The 20,491-nt window shown below is 37.3% G+C and overlaps 1 protein-coding gene across 1 annotated transcript in view; it reads left to right on the top strand.

The window, feature by feature from the left end:
- The first annotated feature begins 129 nt into the window (after positions 1-129).
- CDH8 (cadherin 8, type 2) overlaps positions 130-20,491 on the top strand; it is a 151,961-nt gene continuing 131,599 nt past the window's right edge. Inside the window, exons 1-2 of the mRNA XM_009320251.1 lie at positions 130-459; positions 15,338-15,784. Coding sequence (XP_009318526.1) covers positions 15,533-15,784 — 252 coding nt within the window. The 5' untranslated portion in view covers positions 130-459; positions 15,338-15,532. The remainder of the gene's footprint in view (positions 460-15,337; positions 15,785-20,491) is intronic.

The raw sequence follows: 20,491 nt of genomic DNA, 5'->3' as shown, positions 1-20,491 counted from the left end.
AGGAGCGGGGGGGGGGAAACCACCACCCAAAACTGCTTACATGAATTTCCAAGCGCTAGACCTGCCTCCGAGATCAGCCCAATAAGAGCTGTCAGGGGAGGCTCCCAGCTCACTTTTCCACATCACTTCACAGTTACATTTGGCAGGCAGGCACGTTGGAGCGCTCAGACCCGGAATTAGTGGATTTATTTGGAATATCCCTGCTTTCCTGGAGACGTGCTGCTGCCGCTGGCTTGTGTAAAGGGAGAAATTAGTAACTGCACTTTAGCATGCAGGCACAGAAAGCCGAGAAGCTAAGTAACCAGCATCTCCTCCAGCATCAGCAGCCTCAAAAAGCATGAAAAGAAAATCTGGAGAATCCTGCCTGTTCGCGGGGTCTGGCTAATGTTTTTTTACCTCACCCTTTCAATCCGTGTGTGAAGTGGCTGTCAGCAAACGGTTTCCTTGGTCCTTGAAAGAGTGAGTATTCATTTTATTAATATTATTTATGTCTTGCTGGCAGAGGGCTGTCTCTCCCTCCGTAGATTTCTTTTTTGACTTGGTGTCTGTCTGTGTTCTTGCAAAGGTGCACTGTGCGAGTGCCTTCCTCGTTAACAGGGACAGTATTAGGCTGAACTGTAGTGGCTCATTTAAGGCGGATGTTTTGAGATTCCTGATAATGGAAATGTCATGGGATGCTAGTTAGGATTTTTTTTATTCCCTTAGGAGGAGGAGTGGTGGTGGTGTGGCTATTTCTCCTTCTGTTTTGTTTTTTGGGGTGATTTTTTTTTTCTTCCCTTTGGAAGAGGACTTTGGATCACAGAGGGTTGCTTCCAAGGCTGGAGAACCCGTTTCTTCTCCTTGTTTTCTTATTTATTACAATAAATCTCTGGGCTATTTTGCTGTGTTGAATAGATGCAGGGCTGCATTCATGCATTGAAATAGATTGCAGTTTTCGTGCTGAGAATAAAAATCACCCACCAGCCAGATATGTAAATGAGGGAGGAGGAGGCTGGAAGAACCATGAGGGGGGGAAATCCCCCTGATTTATCACCACTTTCCCTCCCCCCAAAGCTTTGCACCCCCTAGATAAATAAATAAGAAAGAATGGTATGATAGCTTCCTTTCCTACTTTCAGAGAGGAAAGCATCCCAGAAATACTGCTCTTCCTCTTAAAAGCTGAGATGGGAATGAATTTTTAGCCATAACTAGCCAGGAGTCATCCCTGTCCCACAAGTTGTTTTCCTTCCCTTTCTTTGGTTGACCAAACAGATAATGCACCCAGATGAAACTTTGGAGAGGGAGAAAGCCCCTTAGCTCCAGTCGCTTGTTAGTTGCACCACTGCCAAGGCTCCCAGAGAAGAAATGCAGGAGTCTGTCAACCCCTGAAGCTGGCTGTTCCACTAAACGCTTCATCTTTTCTTTGAGGAAGACAGAGGAGTAACACGTCCTTCTATTCTGCTTGGCTACAATATCTGCTGGGTAGCAGCATCCCAATCGGGAGCCCCAAGCTGTCAGACAGCATCCCTGCCAGACAGTATCAGACCTGTATACGGTGCCTGGCTGGGGAGCCTGGGAGGCACTGCAAAGCTTCAGCACAGAAAGCCTGTGGCAGTTTCTATGTGGATATTATAGAAAAGATTAATTCAAATCCTTATTTAGGCACTGCCTACCGCCATGAAAGTGACACCACTTAACATAGGCAGGAATTCCTTTGTGGTTCGTTGCTGTTCAGTCACGTCTTGAATCTGTCTCAATTCAAACAGTTTGTGTTTAGTACCAGACTAAATAGAGTGGAATCAATCCAACCTGGCACATAACGGCGTTACACAAACCTGCTCATGTTGCCAACAGGTATCAAACTCTGTACCCTCACTTCTCCCTCCCTCTTCCTCTCTTTCAGACAGGCACAAACACACACGCTCTGTTTCATGCAAACGATTCTCTTTCTTTCCTCTGAAAGTAGGAATAAATACTCGTACAACTTTCATAAAGGCTGATACTTCTAAACAGCCAACTTGATCACATAAACAGCTCGCCATTTGTGTCTCTGGTGGGTATCACAGCCAGATGCTTTTTGGGGGGTGCTGATTGTAAGAAATTAAATAATATTAACTGTTTGGTTTCAAATCTACCATGTTAGTGCTTAATAGAAGGGAAGCTAACAGCTGCTCACTTCAGTTTCAATTAAGGAATAGAGCTGATAACTACCGAAGCTATAGATAAAGAATCCTCTTAACTTCACTGATCCTCTTTTGGAAATTCTTCAAGAGTTTCTCTGCAATAAGGATAAAGAGCAACATGCAGTACTTTTGTATGAATGATATTCCTCCTCTATGTTCAATACCAGACTGTTATGAACAGGGAGAGACTTCACAATAGGCTTCTCAGTAAATATGAGTAAATAATAAATACATTCGGAAGACTGAAAAATTACCTTAATGTACATTTTACTTGTCTTAAATAAAACGATGAAGTAGCTAGAAGTTAGTATTTTGCATACCTGTGAAATTATCAAATTTCACACCCATAAAATGTGATAACATCAAAACCCGAAAGCTCTCTGTAGTGTCGCCTCCCAGCCTAATTGTATGAATGTTTGCGACAGAAAAACCCCAGGAAGGGAAGCGATTATTATGTGATATTCTAGTCTAAGGTTTTCATCCATTCAGCCTTATTGTTCTACCTTACTGCATACAGAATGAGCACAGCTTTCTGCTAGCTTCCTCCTAGGCTTGCTATTTATTAACTCTCCCTTTTTTTACAACTTGCATTCCGGCTATAAAGAACTTTGATTTCCATGCCTAGTTGTAAGCTGAGGGCCTTCAGTGTCCTCAGAGATGGAACTATTTCATGAAAGTTGGTTCTTAAGACATACAGGTGAGCAATTTGTTAACTGAGCAGGCTGCTAGCTAAGAAACTAACTTTGGACGTTTTCTTCAATATTAAAAAAAATCAATAAGAAGTATGTGTGCCTGCTTAATAAATGTGTCTGGTTTTAATAAGAAGTATCCCTGTATAAAACATCTACTCCTTTTACACCTTTGATTTAAACAAACAAACAAAAAAGTTTTCATCTCTGTGAGATGAAGTAGAATCCTCCTTAGACAAAGTCGCTCAGTGCTTTTTCAATATACTTTAGTTATTCCCATCAGCTCCTGCTACTGAAGTCCAAAACAGAGTTGTAAAGTGGGAAGTAGTCCCACAATCAGATTTAAATTCACTTTCTTTGTCATTCTTAATCTTCAAAATGTTTCCAATAATATTGCACCTTTACCAAATAAATTAATGGATCCTTGGACACTTTATTTGTATCACTGTTAACATATGCTGTATCGTCTTCTCCAGAAAAAATATACATGTATTCCCTTTTTCAGGTTATAGAACTGTTACAAGTAAGAACACACAATCAGCCATGAATATAGATTTAGGTCTATTACCCCTTGAAGTACTTCCTGAATTTTCTTTCTATTTCTTCTCGCACAGTTGCGGATTTCATCTTTTAAAATCTTCATTTCGGAAGACCTAAGTGCCCTACAGACTTTAGCTGGGACTTTTTCAGCCACTTATTGAAATTAGGGGCCTGGAACCCACCCACTTGACCCTTGATACATACAAATAACTTCACTTCCAAAAATTGAGAGACTTTCAAGGGGAAAAAATACTGACCTCTAAATTTATGAACAAGAAGGAGGTATGAATGTGTACTTCAAGCTCTTGGTGCTGCATGTCTCTAAGTGATGATTATGCATACTCTGTAACAGAAAGCAACTGCTCATGCTACATAGTATAAACAGGTATTTTTATAGCATATCCAATAACCGTAAGATATTGTATATCTTAGAAGTATTCCTTTTCTATTCTGTTTTCCATTTTGATATCATTAGAGCCTGACCTTTTGGATATACTATTAATACTGACAATTGTGTGCTTACAGTATACACTATAGTTGTATCATAACAGTCTTTCAACTATGAGTTTAAGGTAATACAAACTAAATTCTTTCAGTGGGAGGGAAATGCTAAGGCATTTTGAGCTTGGAACATTTTAAGCATCATTGCTACCATAAGATTGCATCAATAGAATTAAATTAGATGATGGAAACTCGACATTTTTCTTAGTGTTGTTGCCATAGAAAAGGTAGCTCACTTCATAGATTTCTGAACGTAACTATTTGAGCAGTAGATAGAAATAGAACAAAATAAAGTCCAAGTCAGTCTGAGAGTTCAAATGTGTGTATATATATATTTTTTTTCCCCTTCAGATAGACCCCTTTGTTCTAGAATCTCTTCAGCATGTTTCTCATTTTGTCAACCAAGCAAGTAACATCAACACAGTGACATTTCAACTATATTAATAAAATTTTGTTCCCAAAAAACATTGGATACTGATATCTGAAGTGGTAAGTGCAAGCTGAAAAGGCAAGGTGACTTCTGAACCAGTTCAGTACCAACAGATAGTTTAAAGCATCTGACTCCGGACAAGAGACTGATTTCTACTTGCCATAGTCATAAGAGTAGCCTTTATCCATGAGTTGCAATGATAATACTCATAGAATTGATTTTCCAAAGTGTTAAGCATGATGTGTCTTGTGAAAATCATTTGAAATTGAGAATGATCAGCACCTTGGCTTGGATTTGAAATTAGTAATGTCAACCAGTCGTAGATCTGAATAAGTGAAACCTTCCATAAGAAATGTCTACTGTACCCTGCAGTGCCTAAGTCATAGACAAGCTCAGAAAGGTGTTTCTCAGTGCGTCTTGCTCAGGTCTTTGCAACTGGATGTGGGAGTTCAAAACATTATGAAAGCAGTCAGTCTTGGCAGTCATTAGTTCACAGTTTCAACTTTATAATTTGGTGTACATTCAGTCAAAGTAGCTTGCTCCTGGGAAGCAATGCTCAGCCTGATTTGAGGAACTTGGATAACCATTTAAATCCATTTCCTTTGCAGTCACTGATTATTATAATCATATACATATGCATATTTTATATTTGTATGGGTTTTTAGTATATACATAAATCATTATATTGAAGCCCCTAAATACTGATGCAAATGGCGGGTATGCATTCAGAGGTAGTGCCATTCATTAGCTGGGTTTTGCAACTGAGCAACACTTTAGATGTGAACCTCTCTTATGGATTAAATGTAACAGCTATGATTGCCTTTTAAGTAACGTATCATCAGAACTTAATTCTTAATGTTGCTGAAGTTTGGATTGAGTTCTCTATTCTACTCTGTGGGCTTTATTTTTTGTGTATTTCCAAAAGTTAGATTAAAACAAAAAAACCCAAACAAACAAATGGAAAAAAACCCCATAGCACCAAACCAAAAATCTCAACCTGGCAACTGCAAACGAATAAGTTTCATGTTGGAGGACACTAATTCTTTCCAAACAACTCATTTATGTTGATGGTAAAACTGTCATCAAATTCAATGATGCAAAATTAAAGACCTTCAGTTCTAATTTCATATGTTTTGGGAAAAAAGATTTGAGTAGGTTTACTGCAGCAGTACTGTATGTAGTGAGAAAAATCCAGTTATGTTCACATATTTCCTTTTTAATTTTTTTTTATGTACACACACGTTTATGTATATGGCTGGAAATTTTAGACAACTTTCACTAAATCATGATGACCAGTCATAATTTTATATTCTTAGTTTAATCAGAATACATGTCAGGAAAACATGTGAGTTTTTCCTTAATTATTATGTTTTGTTTAACTATGTAGGGAATACCTAATATCCTTTAAAGAAAACCAATGAAAAGGAAAGCTCTGTTGTATATAAAAAAAAAGACTGAAAAAGAAGCCCAGAAAGCAAGATATTTATGTCCTCCATTAATATTTAAACATTTTTCAGCAAGTACAGGATAAGCACATCCCAGCTGCTGAAACTCTCATGATAAATGGTGCCCTAGGCAGAGCATGGTTAACACCTAATTCTCAGTCGTAGGCCAATCTGTTTGCCTTTTTATGAGCTCTCTTCATGTTGTGCACAACTTGCCTTTTTTCCCCCTCTCTCCTTTAAAAATGATATAGGTCTTCAAATTATGTAATACACCCTCGTAAAAATGAGCATCGGTTTGAGTGATGAGGTTGGCATGAGCTGAAGCTATTAAATCTGTATGTAATGCAGTTCTATTTTAGACAAAGGAAAATCGCTTTAATCAGTGGACTGTAGAAAATAAAAATTACTTCAGTTCATTTCTTCCTCTTAATATAGAATGAAAACAATGCAGATACAACTATTTTTGTCATATTTAAGTTTCTGGACCACCTTGGTTGTTCACACAGATTTTGACTTTCTTCCCTCTCCGTTTTGAGACTGCATCATGGGCTTCTCAGCACAACGGCGTGAGATGACCTGATGTTTTGACACACACCAGTGGAGTATCTGACTCCCACAAACCTAAAATCAAATCTTTTTTCTTTTCTAAGTATAAGAGATTGAAAGGGAAGGTTGCAAATACCTTTTGTTCTACGGTAGATCTAAAATAGCTATATCGTCATTTTAATGCCTATTCTTTTGGTATCAGCTGTCATGAAAAAGAAAAAAAACACAAAAAAAATTTCCACAAAAAAAACCCAACCAACCCTAAAATGTTGTAGATACTCATTTCATTGGAGAGGAAATGCAATCAAACAAGTCATATTACTTCAACTGCAAACTGTGGCGCACGTACTGCTTCTTTGTCCTGTATCTGTACAATGTCTAGCACAGTTGGATTCATGACTGGAATTCCTGAGCACTACACAATGCAAGTAATAATAAAGTAAAAAAAAAAATAATTTGGAAGTGCTAACAACACACTTGGTGTTTTTTAAAATGCATTCTGGTTCTGTAAAGTAGTGAACGCTTCTGGAAAGACTGACAGCCTTATATACAAAGTATCAGAGCCTTGGCAGCTTTAAAATTGGCCCGCGTTGATTTTACTATCGAAGAGTAACAAAATTATCCCCAATAAGAAATTCTATTGATACCAATAGAAGTTAGACAATAAGCGTGACATCACAGGGCCAAGATACTCTTTTGTTTTTTTAAAAAAGGATTTCCTGAAAGTAAATATTTGCCAAAAAGTATAAAAAAGATTTAGATAGTCACTAACATAAAATAGACTTGATAAAGTATCACGTTAAGCAATAACAGAATAACGGACAATTTGTTACAATATATTACTTTGATTAAAGAAGATATATTTCAACGTGATGTACATGTTTTCTCTTTATCCCAAAGCATTAGTCAAGTTGTGTAAGGACCTATATCCTTAGTCATGGTGTTTCCTAGTTAAAGCAAAAGAGTAAGGATACTAAGGAAGAGGGATTTGGCTTAGAAAAGCTCTTCTAACCCTTCCCTCTGCCTCTGAAACAGACCCCTAAAACTGAAGTAACCTGCTTTTGCTAATAATAATCTTATAGGTAAATGGCTAAATCCCCCGATAAATATTAAAGGTCTAAATACTGAAGAAACTGTTGTATTTTGTACCTGCATGTGTATTTCTGCATGGCTGTATTTCCTCAGTGCAAGTGTATGGATTCCATCAGCTATATGTGTGATGCAAAGACTGACGAACACTGTGCTTAAAACAGTCCCTTAGCATTTGACACAAGCTTAAGAACTCACTTAATAACCTAAAAACCTGTTCAGATGTCTTTAACTATAAAGAGTACCAATGCATGACTAAGCTTAAAAAATAAAGTGGCATATCTTTGCACCCTGAATTACTCTGTGTGTGTGTAGGACAGAACATCTAAGACCAAAAGAGAGAGGTGTAGCGTCTGTTACCATTGTTGCTGAAATAAATAATTTTTTAGATAACCACCTATGGTTCTCCAAGCAGCCATAAGCAAATTGCCACACGTAATATATCAAAATAAACTTGGACAATTGATTTGCACTTGTATTGGCAGGATCCTCTCCTGCACTTCTCTGACAGCACAAAGTATGCTTCAAGTGTATGTCACCCTACTGCTATAGCAGAGTTAGCATAACATTTCCCATCTCATTTTCCTTCCTTTGAAATTTCAGGTGCTTGGCCAAAGGAAAGGATGTGTGGATAATGCTCTTTTATGTTACAGTTAACTGCAGGTGACATAACAGTCCCTTAAAATCACTGTTAGTCGGTGAAATTTAGAGCAGCTGCAAAGTATAATTATGATTTGGGGCAATGCCTAGAACATGCATGGCCCAGAATCTGGCTGCTGGCTCGCTGCCATTTTCAGCCCCTCTCCACTGTGTGGTGGTGTGTGCTGCTTGTGGTCAGGATCACTGGGAGTTCCCCTCCTGACGGAGACTGTTCTCAGAACATCACATCTGACTGCTGCCTGGCTGCAGCTGAGAGGGTGGGAGAGGTTTCCATCCCTAAAATCTGCCAGCATCGATGAACGGAGCTGCACCAGATTGCCATGGCTATATACTAGGAGTCCATCAGAGTTTTATTTAAGTAGTTTCAGTGTCCCTAATTGCTTGTTCTCTCCTCTTTTCCAGAAGTTATTCTCCACTCAGTTTTGTTGATTCAACTATTTGTCTGACTGCTCTCTAAAGCATATAGTCAAACTTCATATGCTTTTTGGCAGCACAGCTGTTTTCAAAACTTTCTATTGTTGTCCTGTATTTTATGGGCTCTTTAGTTGTGCTGATGCAACTGCTTGTGCAGCCATGCTGTAAACTAGATCAGTGCAATGATCTGGGTTATAAACTTGAAGGAAAAGACTTCTTGAAACAGGGTTTTGTTCCAATTTTTTTTAAACTCACATTTCACTGATCTGGCTTACAGTGTTGCCTTGCAAATAGTACTGCAGTGAAGAAAGGAATGGGAATGGCGAAGAATTATTGGAAACATGCAGCTGGCATGTTGTGGGGGCAGGGCGGGGCAAAAACCTCTTAAATTAAAATCGCTCTTCGTGGAAGAATAGCATGAGCAATGGCCTAACCCAGCTCTGTCAAAATGATTTGGTTTAAAAAACACCTTACTATTAAAAGCGTTTAAGTTAACAAGATTATTTTGACAGAACTGGGTTGGGGAGTGACTGCTCACACAGTTACGCTGGCAGATAAAAGAGGCAGTAAAGTCTAGCCAGGGCATGCAAGTGGCACTTTGTACTGTAACCATGATATTAGCTACTGCCATAGTAGCATGTCTGATTACAGCCTCAGTCCCTCTTCATCTTGCAGTAAGGTGCAGAATTGCTCTTTAATTTTATTTTTTTGGGGGTATGTGAGTAATCCACTGAAGAATAATAGTTATTATTTATGGCAAGAAGTACTCATTCCTTTGCAGCGGAAACATGAGAATGCTGCCTTATCCAAGGTAATTTAAAATCAAGTTCATGTACAATATAATGGATATATACTGGAAACAGGATGAGTATGTAGCAACGTTATGCGGGCAAGGATGACATGATTGTTTGTTTGTTATGGTGTCTTGATAGTTCTATTCTGATGGACTTTGGTTTTGTTCTGCTCTAATGGCAAATTAAAATCTTTACCACAGTTCTCTTATGAGTAAGAATTATTCCTGCAAGTGGGACTGGAGTGCTAAGGCCTCATATTTTTACTATTGAAAACTTAAGGCTCTATTGTGCTGCCAAAAGAGGATCAATGAAGGAAAGATAATTGTACTTCCCACCGTGGGAAGGCTTTGCATCATGTTGCTGCTATTGATGGAAGAGGACCCTGTCTGAATCCTTGAGAAATGGGACTAGGAAGCATAAGTGGTAGTGTAGGAAATACCTGAAGTAGTAAAAGTAAATTTAAAGAGCTTAAGGAACAGGAAGAACAGTGTGAAGCCAAAAAAAAAACCCCTAAAAGGTGCTCTAGCTACTGTGGGGACAAAAAAACAGGAAGGAGAGAAATGGTCAGCGGTAAAAAAAATAGTAATTTGAACAATAACAAGGAATTTGCTTGGATGTTAACAAAGAAAACACTAAAAGGTACAAAATACCTATACCTGTGTACAGGCTGTCAAAATGGATCCCAAGTTTGCAGACCTATTGACAGGGGAAATACAACACCGGATCATGAGCTGTGGGAAACCTGTGATAGTGTAAAGAGAAACTCGTTGTTGCTTAATGAATTTCAGATAAAAGAAGTCACAAGATGTAAATTTTTGTCAAGGACACCTTATTAACCTTCCTATTTTATTCTCCTAACCTATATTAAAACTATTACCCACAGCTTTGTTTTGCAGGAGTAAGGATCCTTATTTCTGGCAGAAATTAAATTAAATTCATTCTTCTGGACACGAAAGCCCACGTGGGTCAGATGGAATTTCGAGGCTCCAAAGGAAGCATGCAAAATGCACAGGCTATCTGCCTGCTGTCGCACAGCGCTAGTTGGAACTCTCTAGGTGATCAGTAAATGAACGCCTCTCATCAATTATTTGAGGCTGCTTATATTGTAATGAGGGTTTCCTTATATTGAATTAGCATCAAAGGTAGAGATTATGCATAAAGATATCTAAAACGTTGCCACTAGAACTCCATTGCCTTTATGTATCGTTTACCTCCTCATGTTGCGGTAGTTTGATACCAGTCTTCTGAATGCATGCTGAAGGGTTCATTTAATGTATAAAATATAAAAGATCCTGAAAATTCTACCAAAAACACCTGGTTATCTTTAGCGTAACTTATTTAAATAAACCAGTATTTCAAGTTTTTTTTACATTAATAACAGTTGCTTAGGAACTGATAAAATCCACCCTAATGAAATAGTGAGGTCAAAGGGCTTAGCTGTTGCATATCATCACTATGAATGATAAAGTAAATGCAGAATGAAATGAAGAAAAAACTTCATTGTGATTCTTAAGACAACCCTCCACGTCTCTTACGTGAAGAAACACTAGAGTGGCTCTAAAATCTTTTAAACTAAGATCACAGTGTAAATCAATGCACTAGCATTGTAATAAAGTGGTTTACTTGACCAGATAGATATTCTGTGGCTTGAAACCTAACAATAAATTGATTTTTTTTAAAGCTTTTTATGATCTTACTTTGCTTCTTTTTCAATAAGAAGTTTATATATTAAACTACTTTTATTAACTTTATTAATCTTTTTAACAAATCTGCATTCCAGTGTTCACCTTTTAAGGCTACAAGATGATTCTAAAACAATTGTAGGAAAATTAGTTACATCAGAGATGCTAGCCATCACAAAGCTTTCCACCACTCATATACAAAATGAGAACTGTCATCAGTTAGTATATCTACTATAACTAGAGCCAGATATGACGGTAGATAACTTTATGCAGGCAATTAACTCATATAAGTAACCTACATAGATTTTAGTTCCAAAAGAGGTTGCAATGTATATTACATTAATTCCTGAAGTTGGTATGGTGGTTCTGTTCTAGTGTTAGGTTATAAACTTCTACTTCATTGTAATCACTTTTTGTGTTGTACTTGTATAAAACTTACGCACTCTATGGCCTAGAGTTGTACGAGTAGTGCTCCAAGATGCATGTTCTTGTTAATAGAATAATATTTTTCTAAAACTAGATCAGCACATACAGTAAGTGGAAAACAAACCACTCTGCTTTAGCTGTATTTCTCTGTAGGTTGTGCATGGAGAACCAAATTTATGAATACAGTCATGTTTTTGAAACATGAGACAGTTATCTGAATCTTTGCTGCCTGACATAGTGTCACATTTTCTTTCATCTATTTGCTACATTAAAGAAGTTCTTTATATTTTAAATATCACTTTCCCCTCTCAGGGATGAATGAAGAACTAAAGCTGTTTTGTAAACAGCTTTGCTGGATTAGAGTTGTATCTATAGTTGTATATATCATACACTATATGGGGAAACCACTTAGAAGAACAGTGAAGTTTTGTTAAAGAAAACAGCCCAGGGCCATTTGAATACGTGGAAATTCAAAGCAAAAATTGTGCTTTTATCAACACCAACAAAATCTTTATGAGGGTGGAAATACACTCTCTAAGGGCTCTGTGCTTGTCATCTTTTGGTTGCTTAGCAAAAGGTAGTTCTGACTTCACTGGAATAATTTTGCTGTCATTCCATATTTCCCAATTCTTTAGACCCTGGCATAATATAAGAAGGGAAAATGCTACTGTGCCTCACCTGCTAGTCTTCCTTGATTGCCAGATCTCCCTTTACATGTGTTTTTTTAATATTGTTATAGTAGCCTGATTCAGTAGCCATAACAGTTTCTCCTACACATCTAATGGGGAGGATTATAATTTAACCACCAGGCATGTCTTGATTTTCATATTAGCCAAGATGAAAATTGCAGGGCCAAGTATTATGTCTTCCATCAACTCCCAAGCACATACATGGTGTTCTGCTCCCAGGAATGGAGAAGAAAATTCATTTCCAAATTTGGTGAAGAAATTTGGGGACAGTAGAATCTCCATGCATTGCATAAAGTAAATGCCACGATTCACTGATAGAGCAGTGAATCCCAAATGAGAGTCTGTTTCTCAAATAAATCCCAAAAGGCTCCAGCAGCCTAGGTTGAACTGTAGAGAAATTTACCCAGCTCTACTGTTACACACTGATCATGTTCCCCTGCAGTACACCGATATGTGCAAAAGCCCCATCATACTTTTTTCTTTACCCTGCACTGCCTAACACTTGCCTAACTTTCCTGTTGGTACTTGAGAATCTTGCAGTTTTGTGTTCATTGAGCTTGTGTAACTGTACTCTTCACAGGATTATTTCATTGAGTTAGGTATAACAACATGGTATGTGCATTACTAATATTTTTGGTGTGCTTTTGACTTGTTTGCCTTAAGGAATTGCTGAATAGGGAGCTACTGTGAGGACAGTCCAGTCACAGTGAATTTTATGTACTAGTGCTAGTGGATAGGACCTAAATTTGATTGGAGTAAGTAAAGAGTAACAGGCAGGAAGTCTGGGGGAGGAACTGAGGAGGGATGCACTGAAATGAACTTAATGCTTGCCAAGGATTCAGAGTGGCAGTCTGAAAAACAAATATCCTGTTCTTTCTTCAAACAAAAATGTTTCTGTGAGCATCGTATTGTTTTATCTCATTTAGTTCATCTCTTTTAGAAGGCACCCTGTGTAGATTAATTAGGAATTGTTTTCAAAAAGCTTCTTGAATATGAAAAGAAGTGCTTTGCTTTATTATTATTTGGTCCTGTGGGTAAAAAGAACTATACAAATTTGTACTGGAAGAGTAAGGAAGTCAGTCATGGCCCACTTGGATCCTTTTTAAGGCTTTCTTGGACAAAGGTGTAACGTACTGTTCTGTTTCTGGTGGGCCTCTATTTCTGGGTCAAAAATCTCTTTGAAACTGAAAACTCAGCTACAGAAAAGGAGTCTTAAGTTGGGTTTTCAGTTTATGCCCCCAGTTTTGAATTTAATCCTGGTTGTTGTTTGAAGATTATGTCTATTACTTTGTTTTACAATGGGTTTATTTCTCCTGTGTTCCAATTCTTGCTCCACTGAAGAAATCTGAAAAATCTGTCCCCTGGCAGACACACGCACCCACAAGTCCACTCACATATGCACAAGGATCCCATACAAACAAACTTAACTGCTTTCACTGAAAGTTTGGCTGTTCCTCTCTTTTGATAGCTTCTACCACCAAACATGCCCCGGGAAATCTATCTTTTTAACATGTGCTAGAAAGCAGCAGCAGCAACCTCCATTTAATTCCCTAGACCGAAGAGGGTTTTCAGAGGGTGACTTGACAGACCCTTCCCATCAAGCAATTAGACTGTTTGCTCCTCGTCCTTTTCCCTTTTCGGGGTTTGAGAGAATTGCGAGAGATTGAAGGCCTCTCGTGCTTCTGTCACATTTTTCCCAAAATTTCATTGCAAGGCAAGAGCATACTCTATTCTCTGATTTCTTTCTTTCCATCTCAGTCGGCAATGAGGCCTAAACGATGTTTCTAAGCCACACAGTTACTTCTGTAATGGATATTCATCTCATTCTTGATGCATGGTCAAAGCACTGCGCTATTAGCTTACCATTCTTCCATGCTACTTGAGATATTGAGTTTTAGTTTGATAACAGCTCTTCTCCCCGTTTAACAAGACAAGTTTCTCACAGTTTGATTTCCATGCAACAGATTTCACAGTTGCTTTGGCAATTACTGAAGTTTAAAAAAAAATTACTTTTTACACTGTTTCCTTTTAAAATAACAGCTGACTTTTACTGGTGTTATTCATGTTTTCAGATATTTTCTTCCATGAGTGCGTATGAACCTAAAAAAACCCCAACAAACCCACCCACCCCCAAAAAAAAAACCCCCAACCACCCAAGATTTTCATAGACATGCAACACTAGGAACTCATTTTAAAGTGGAAAAAAAACAGCGTAAGACACAGTGTAAGCTTAAAAGTAGACATTTCTACCTATCTTGTATATAGCGGTTTCTCATGAGGTTGTTTGGATACGAATCAGTCAAAGAAAATGTATCAGGAATCTTTTTACATAACTCCAGCCTTGTTAGAGTAGCTGTAATGCAGCCCTTCTCCCTGAGCCATGTCCCATCTATCTTTCTAAGTGATCCATGGTTGCATTTCAGGTTTTGCTAATCACTGTGGCATTAGCAAGCCCTACTATGTTAACTTGCTTGTCCATTTCAAGGAATATTTACACTGAGATGAAACCTGATGTGGCCTCCTAATACATGAAAGGGTGGGTGGCGAAAGAAAGACAAAATGCTCCCAGGTGTCCATCAAGGAAAATGTCTTTGAAATAAAATCTGACTCTGTGTTTTCTCTGAAAGCGAGAGAGAGACACTGCGAGTCCTGTAGTGCGGATGTGCATAAATGAGCTTACTTAGGTTCTGGTAGCGGTCTGGTTTGGGGATCATGCATTTCACAGTGGACTTACCAGTCCTGTTCCTCTGCTGGGCCGTGGCGGTTTTGCTGAGCTGTGTGCTGCTGCAGCTAGATGATTACTAAAATGAGAATGTGCTGCTGGAGCCTTGTACACTTACGAGAAGTAATTTTTTTTTTTTCTTCTGGAGGAAAGGAGAGTAACTCTGTATGCAAGAACATTATTTTGTTTGACTTTTATTATTTGACATGCTAAGTGTTTATAGTTGACTATATATAAAAAATACAGGCTAGGAAGAAGGCCAGGAATTTCTTCAGACCCTAAGACACACTGCAAGTATAATGTTTTCCTGAGTGTGTGTAATCATTTATCTGGGTCTTCTCTCACTATTTCAGGCAATGAAGGAATTCACAGAATCACTTAATTTATTTTTTTTTTTAACCCATTTAATATATACTGATACTACATACTACAAATTTAAACCCTAATATGGCTTGTTTGTGGTGTAAAAGTAAATAAGATCTTTCAGAATGCTTTCCTAAGCTTTTTAGTCACTGATTTGACCTTTTTTTTTTCCCTCCCCCCACCAGGAATCTTTAATGACTGGAAAACTCAATGGATCATGTTTTTATAATCTAAGCTATTTTTACGTTGACTGTGCTGTAAACACATGGAGGAGCTGTAAGTAAATGTTCTGTACTGCATGATGAATTGGATTGCTACAGTCTGGAGGAAAGCAAAATAATAATTTCATTTCTGTGGTGATTTGCGTAGCTTGTGGTACAATGCCAGAAAGACTAACGGAAATGCTTATGGATACATGGACTCCATTAATAATATTATGGATTACTGTCCTTCCTTCCATTTATATGGCTCCAATGAATCAATCTCAAGTACTACCAAGTGGATCCAGTACAGGACTAAAAAGGCTAACTGAAGAACAAAGAGTTTTGAACCGTTCCAAGAGAGGCTGGGTTTGGAATCAAATGTTTGTATTAGAAGAATTTTCTGGACCTGAACCAATACTAGTTGGCCGGGTAAGGCAAGATTTGTTTTTTTCTCTGAGTTTGTAAATATATAGCATGTGAAGGTCTTCAGTCATTTGGACTCTTCTAAGACATGAAAATTTGAGGTGTTCTGTTATTCTGAAATTATTATCTAATATCCGTACATTGTGCTTTAAATGTACCTCATTTTAAGGATATGGTTTCCTGGTTAGCTAACCTGCTATTTACAACAAAATTACACATATTCCATTTGAAAAAAATACACAAGCATGTACACATCCTTTCTTTAATATCGTTAGTCACCACTCTTCACCTCTGTCAGCTGAAGATTTTCATCAAAGCAGTTTCTTGTAACGTGTTCCTATTAATTCAAAATCTGTTCCTATTCATTCATTGAAAAAGGTTGGTACACCTATAGGTCATTTTCTGTCTCCAGCCTGATTACACAGAAGTTGTTTATGCTCTGAGAATTTTTAAAAACAAAAACAAAAAGGGAAGTGTGGTATATACAGCAAATTACAAGGTACTAGTTTATAGGAAGGTCCTGATATGCACACATATGAAATAATATTATTGCCACAGATTTTGTAATTTACTTTCAAAGTTAGGAAGGTAACACAAGGAAAATTATCATGTTTTTTTTTATGTGTCCTGGCTTGCCTGTTGCCTTAAACCTTTGATTGTTGCCATACATTAGCTTATTTTGTAGCTCAGTGTATTAACCCTAGCCTAGCCAGTGAATCAGCCTTGCATTTTCTCTAAAAAGGAGATCATGGGCCATCTGCATTCATCAAGAATGAATTATCTTTAGAATTATTCTTAGAAAAGAATTATCTGTTCCTAAATGCATGTTTGGCCTATAGTGAGCGGTTATAAATACCTTGATTGTTTATCACTAAAGTTCAGTTCCCTTTGAATAACCAGGTACATTATTGTCATATTACCTGGCTACTGAAATTGAGTAAAAATTCTAGAGAACAGAAATTATGGATATCAGTTAATTTCATGATAGTTTTGGAAATGCTCTGGGTAAATGAATAGCATATAGTATAATATGGGGACTGTCAATAGCTGTATCTGTTGTTGAAGAGAACACAGATCAAGTGCACTCCTAAATTTTCCCTAGTGTAGCCACTTTCCAGTCGAAACGTAGGGTCAGAAGGTGTAATGAGCTTTATATCCAGTGACTTTTTAGCGCTGTGTTAATTTACATTTATATCAGGTATTATATACCTGTTCTCATTTGTTTTTCTTTGGTTAGTAACATATCTCAATTTCAGAGAGATAGCAATATGCTTATTCCAGATCTTAAATTATTTTATCCAACCCATTCTTTTTAGAATACTTTGGTCAAGATTTTAAAATGATTTTGAGTTGTTTTTGAGTAGCTGGGGAGAATTCTGAGTTTGTACTTTGTAGTACTTGGGTTTTCAGGGTGTATCCAAGTCTTAATATTTCTACAATATTAGGTTTTTTTTGTGGATATAATATCCTGAATTGTTCAAGTCATTACTGAATAGAAGTGGGTGGGTTAAACTAAGCCAAACCAATAAAGACATTATCCCATCTTCTGCTGGCATTTTGAATAGAATTAGCTACTCTAAAATGCTGTGACAATCTATTTGTTGAGACTGCTGCATAATTAAAACACTGTATGATATAGATGGAAATGAGCAAAAAGTGAAATTTGCTCCCATAGGGAGAAATCTTTGGTTTATTCATGAAAATGGCTTAAAATATTCTTGTAATTCTTATCTGTATTTTTTCACTCTCTCCAGAAAAATCATCCGTATTTCTGACTTATTTTTCTTTCCTAAGGTTTACGAGTACTATGGGCACTTTCAAACTCCACTGTAGTCAGTGGGAACAGAGGTACTCCACATATTTCAGAGCTGCTTTTAATCATTCCTGACCATAAAGCAGCAACTCCCTCAATCCTTCTTCCCAAAACTTAAGGGTGTACAGAATGTCACAAGCAAAATGCTCTGCTTCTCCATGAAGTTGGGCTATGGTTTGTCCTCTGTCACCCTCATTGGTTTCTTATCCATTGCAATTTAAAAATAACCTCCTTTTCAGAACTCACAGTAGATTTGCACTTACCTCGCTGCTCCTCACCTCTTTTCCACTTATACTCTTCCTCCAACCTTTCAGTTTTGCCACCTGCCAAAGGACTTGCACACTTGGGGTATCTCCTTCGTTCTGTGACTTTCTTTATCAACTATTTTTCTGCCCTATGACTTACCTTGATTTTCTTTTTTTTTTTTTTTTTTTTTTGCCAGACTTTGAATGAAGGGCACTCTGCGAAATGTGATATAGTGAATTAATGTAGAGAGGCTTAATATTGTGGAGAGATACCAAACATATATGCCACCTATTAGCTGCATTTTCTGGACATAGATGTGCTTTTGTGTCATTATAGAGGCAGTGTTGTTTGTATGTGCTTTTTACATGTTCAAAGTACTAGTATAATCCCCAGATTTATTATTTGACAGTCCATTGCTTCAAAGGAAACATTCTTGAAGCAAATCTAATTATGTAGGTTTTGGTTGCAGTTTTTGTCTCTTTCTACACTACTGTAGAGTGTACGTGGTACTTTTCATAGTCATGTATGATTTGTACAAACATGTAATTAGGTGCTCTAGATAGTAAATACGAAAATAAGTTTTTGCACAAACAAATAATATACACACAAGCAGAATTTCATGTATGTTCTCAAATACACCTTTAAAGCCCACTGAAAATTCAGCTCTTAAGAACTGCTCAGAATAACATTGATACTTAAATAATGTTTTTCATGCCAGTGGGTGGAAAGGCACTGGTAGAAGCATTTGATTCTAATGAAATTGAAACGTGTATCAGCAAAATAAAAGTTAAAATTGAGATTAATTATAATAAATATAAACAGAATACAAATCACTTTCTAAATAAAAGCCTGAATATAGACTATGCATTCATTCTGTAAATTAAAAAGATCTCATACCGAAGTTTCTGAAGTACAGAGAAAGTTTAGCAAGACAGGATTTAGAGAGATATGCCATATCTCTTATTAGGCTGCTCAGTTTTTCCAGGAGAAACAGCTTCTAGGCATAAAGACCCTTCTTCAGAAATTTAAGTGTTGCAATATAACTGCACACTCTTCAAAGGTACTTATTCATTGCTGTTCTGCATGAATATAGATTAATAAATGCATTCCCAATGTATTTGCTCTAATAAATGAAAGAATCTGGGGTGAGACTAATAAGAGGATTTAATGTGACTTCTTTCTTAAAGCGTGGTGGTTTTCTTCAATGACTCAAGTAAAGGACAGGAGAAAATCTTTTGCTTTCATTCTTGAACTTCTCAGAATGAGTTTGAACAATATACACTTTTAATGTCAATTTTCATCATTATATTCAGTAGGATCAAGCCGAAACAAATTCAGCAGCTCTATCTGAGTTCACACATCTGTAAAAAAATGTATGACTACTTATCTCAGGGTGATTTTGAATTTATGAGATTTCTCTATAAAATGCTACATTCTAGTTTTTCTTTTTTGTCTGTATTAATATTGCATTTATTTTGACACATGGTAACGTGATAAATTCCATATTGTTTTGATCTGTACATGTAGAAATGTATATATGCATTTTGAGAAACCTACAAAGTAACCTTTTTCATGTTCGTGTGACATACTTCAAATGAGTTTGGTTTTGTTCACAGCAATATGGTACAGAAAGATAGATTTACAAATACCCTTTCATACTTCATTTCTTTTTTTTTTTTTTTTTCTTCATCTATAGAAACAGGTACGCACTTTCCAAAGCTACTGCATCTACTTTAGAAGACTCCAAGACTCCATATACTGCATATTGCTGTCAGCAGTTTGCAGGCCTCCCAGTGGCTGACAACCTCATTCAAGTGTGGAGTGATATGTCTTGTGACACTGCATGCTGTCCCTGTGGACATGATTAGTTAGATAGAACTTTTACTTGATATACACTGCGCATTTTCTCAGTCTCTTCTGCATGCATTTACAGCACCATGGCAGATGTGCTGTGAAATCTGTGGTGAGGCAAATGCCACTGTTCTTTCACAAGAGACAGCCGCCGAATTCGCAATGAAATAGATAATAGAGTTTAAAAGTATTAGAAAACTAGGTTTTGCGTATATAACTAGCTCCTGTTTTATGGAACACGTGTTATTTGTGATGCTATAAATGGGATAGGACCTGGTTTAATGGACATTTTTAAGCAAAAACCCGGGATAGTTAACGTGTTAACAGTTGTCGTTTGTAAGTACAATGCATGGAGAGAACAAAAGAGAGACTGAAGGTGACAAATGTTTTTGGTGTGGGGGTTTTTTGTTTTGTTTTTTTTTTGTTTGTTTGTTTTTTAATATTCCCTGACTTACCACTAAATGAATCAGCAGTTAGGTCCAGACACAAAAAACCGCTAACAGTCAGTCAGATCGGTGCTGTTTCTGTGATATGACTCCTCTGGCAGTACTGCCTGGTTTCTCCCAGAGCCTTCCCCGGACTTTTTTGAATTTACCTATTTCCAGTCCCAAAGTAGTAATATGTTGCATATGTTGCACACAGTCTCTGTGATGAGGGATTTGTAAAATGAGCTGGCCAGGGAAGACCAGCACCTGTGTCACATGCACAGCTGCTATGTCACGTCTGTGGCATGTTGTCGGTAGAAGAGCTGTGCTAGCTCTTGAGAAGTTACTCTGAAAAGCCTGGACAGGGGAGGAAACCAA

Source organism: Pygoscelis adeliae, unplaced genomic scaffold (assembly GCF_000699105.1).
Source record: "Pygoscelis adeliae isolate BGI_AS28 unplaced genomic scaffold, ASM69910v1 Scaffold62, whole genome shotgun sequence".
NCBI classification, from domain to species: domain Eukaryota; kingdom Metazoa; phylum Chordata; class Aves; order Sphenisciformes; family Spheniscidae; genus Pygoscelis; species Pygoscelis adeliae.
The sequence above is the reverse complement of the archived record's forward strand: the minus strand, read 5'-3'. Positions and strand labels throughout refer to the sequence as shown.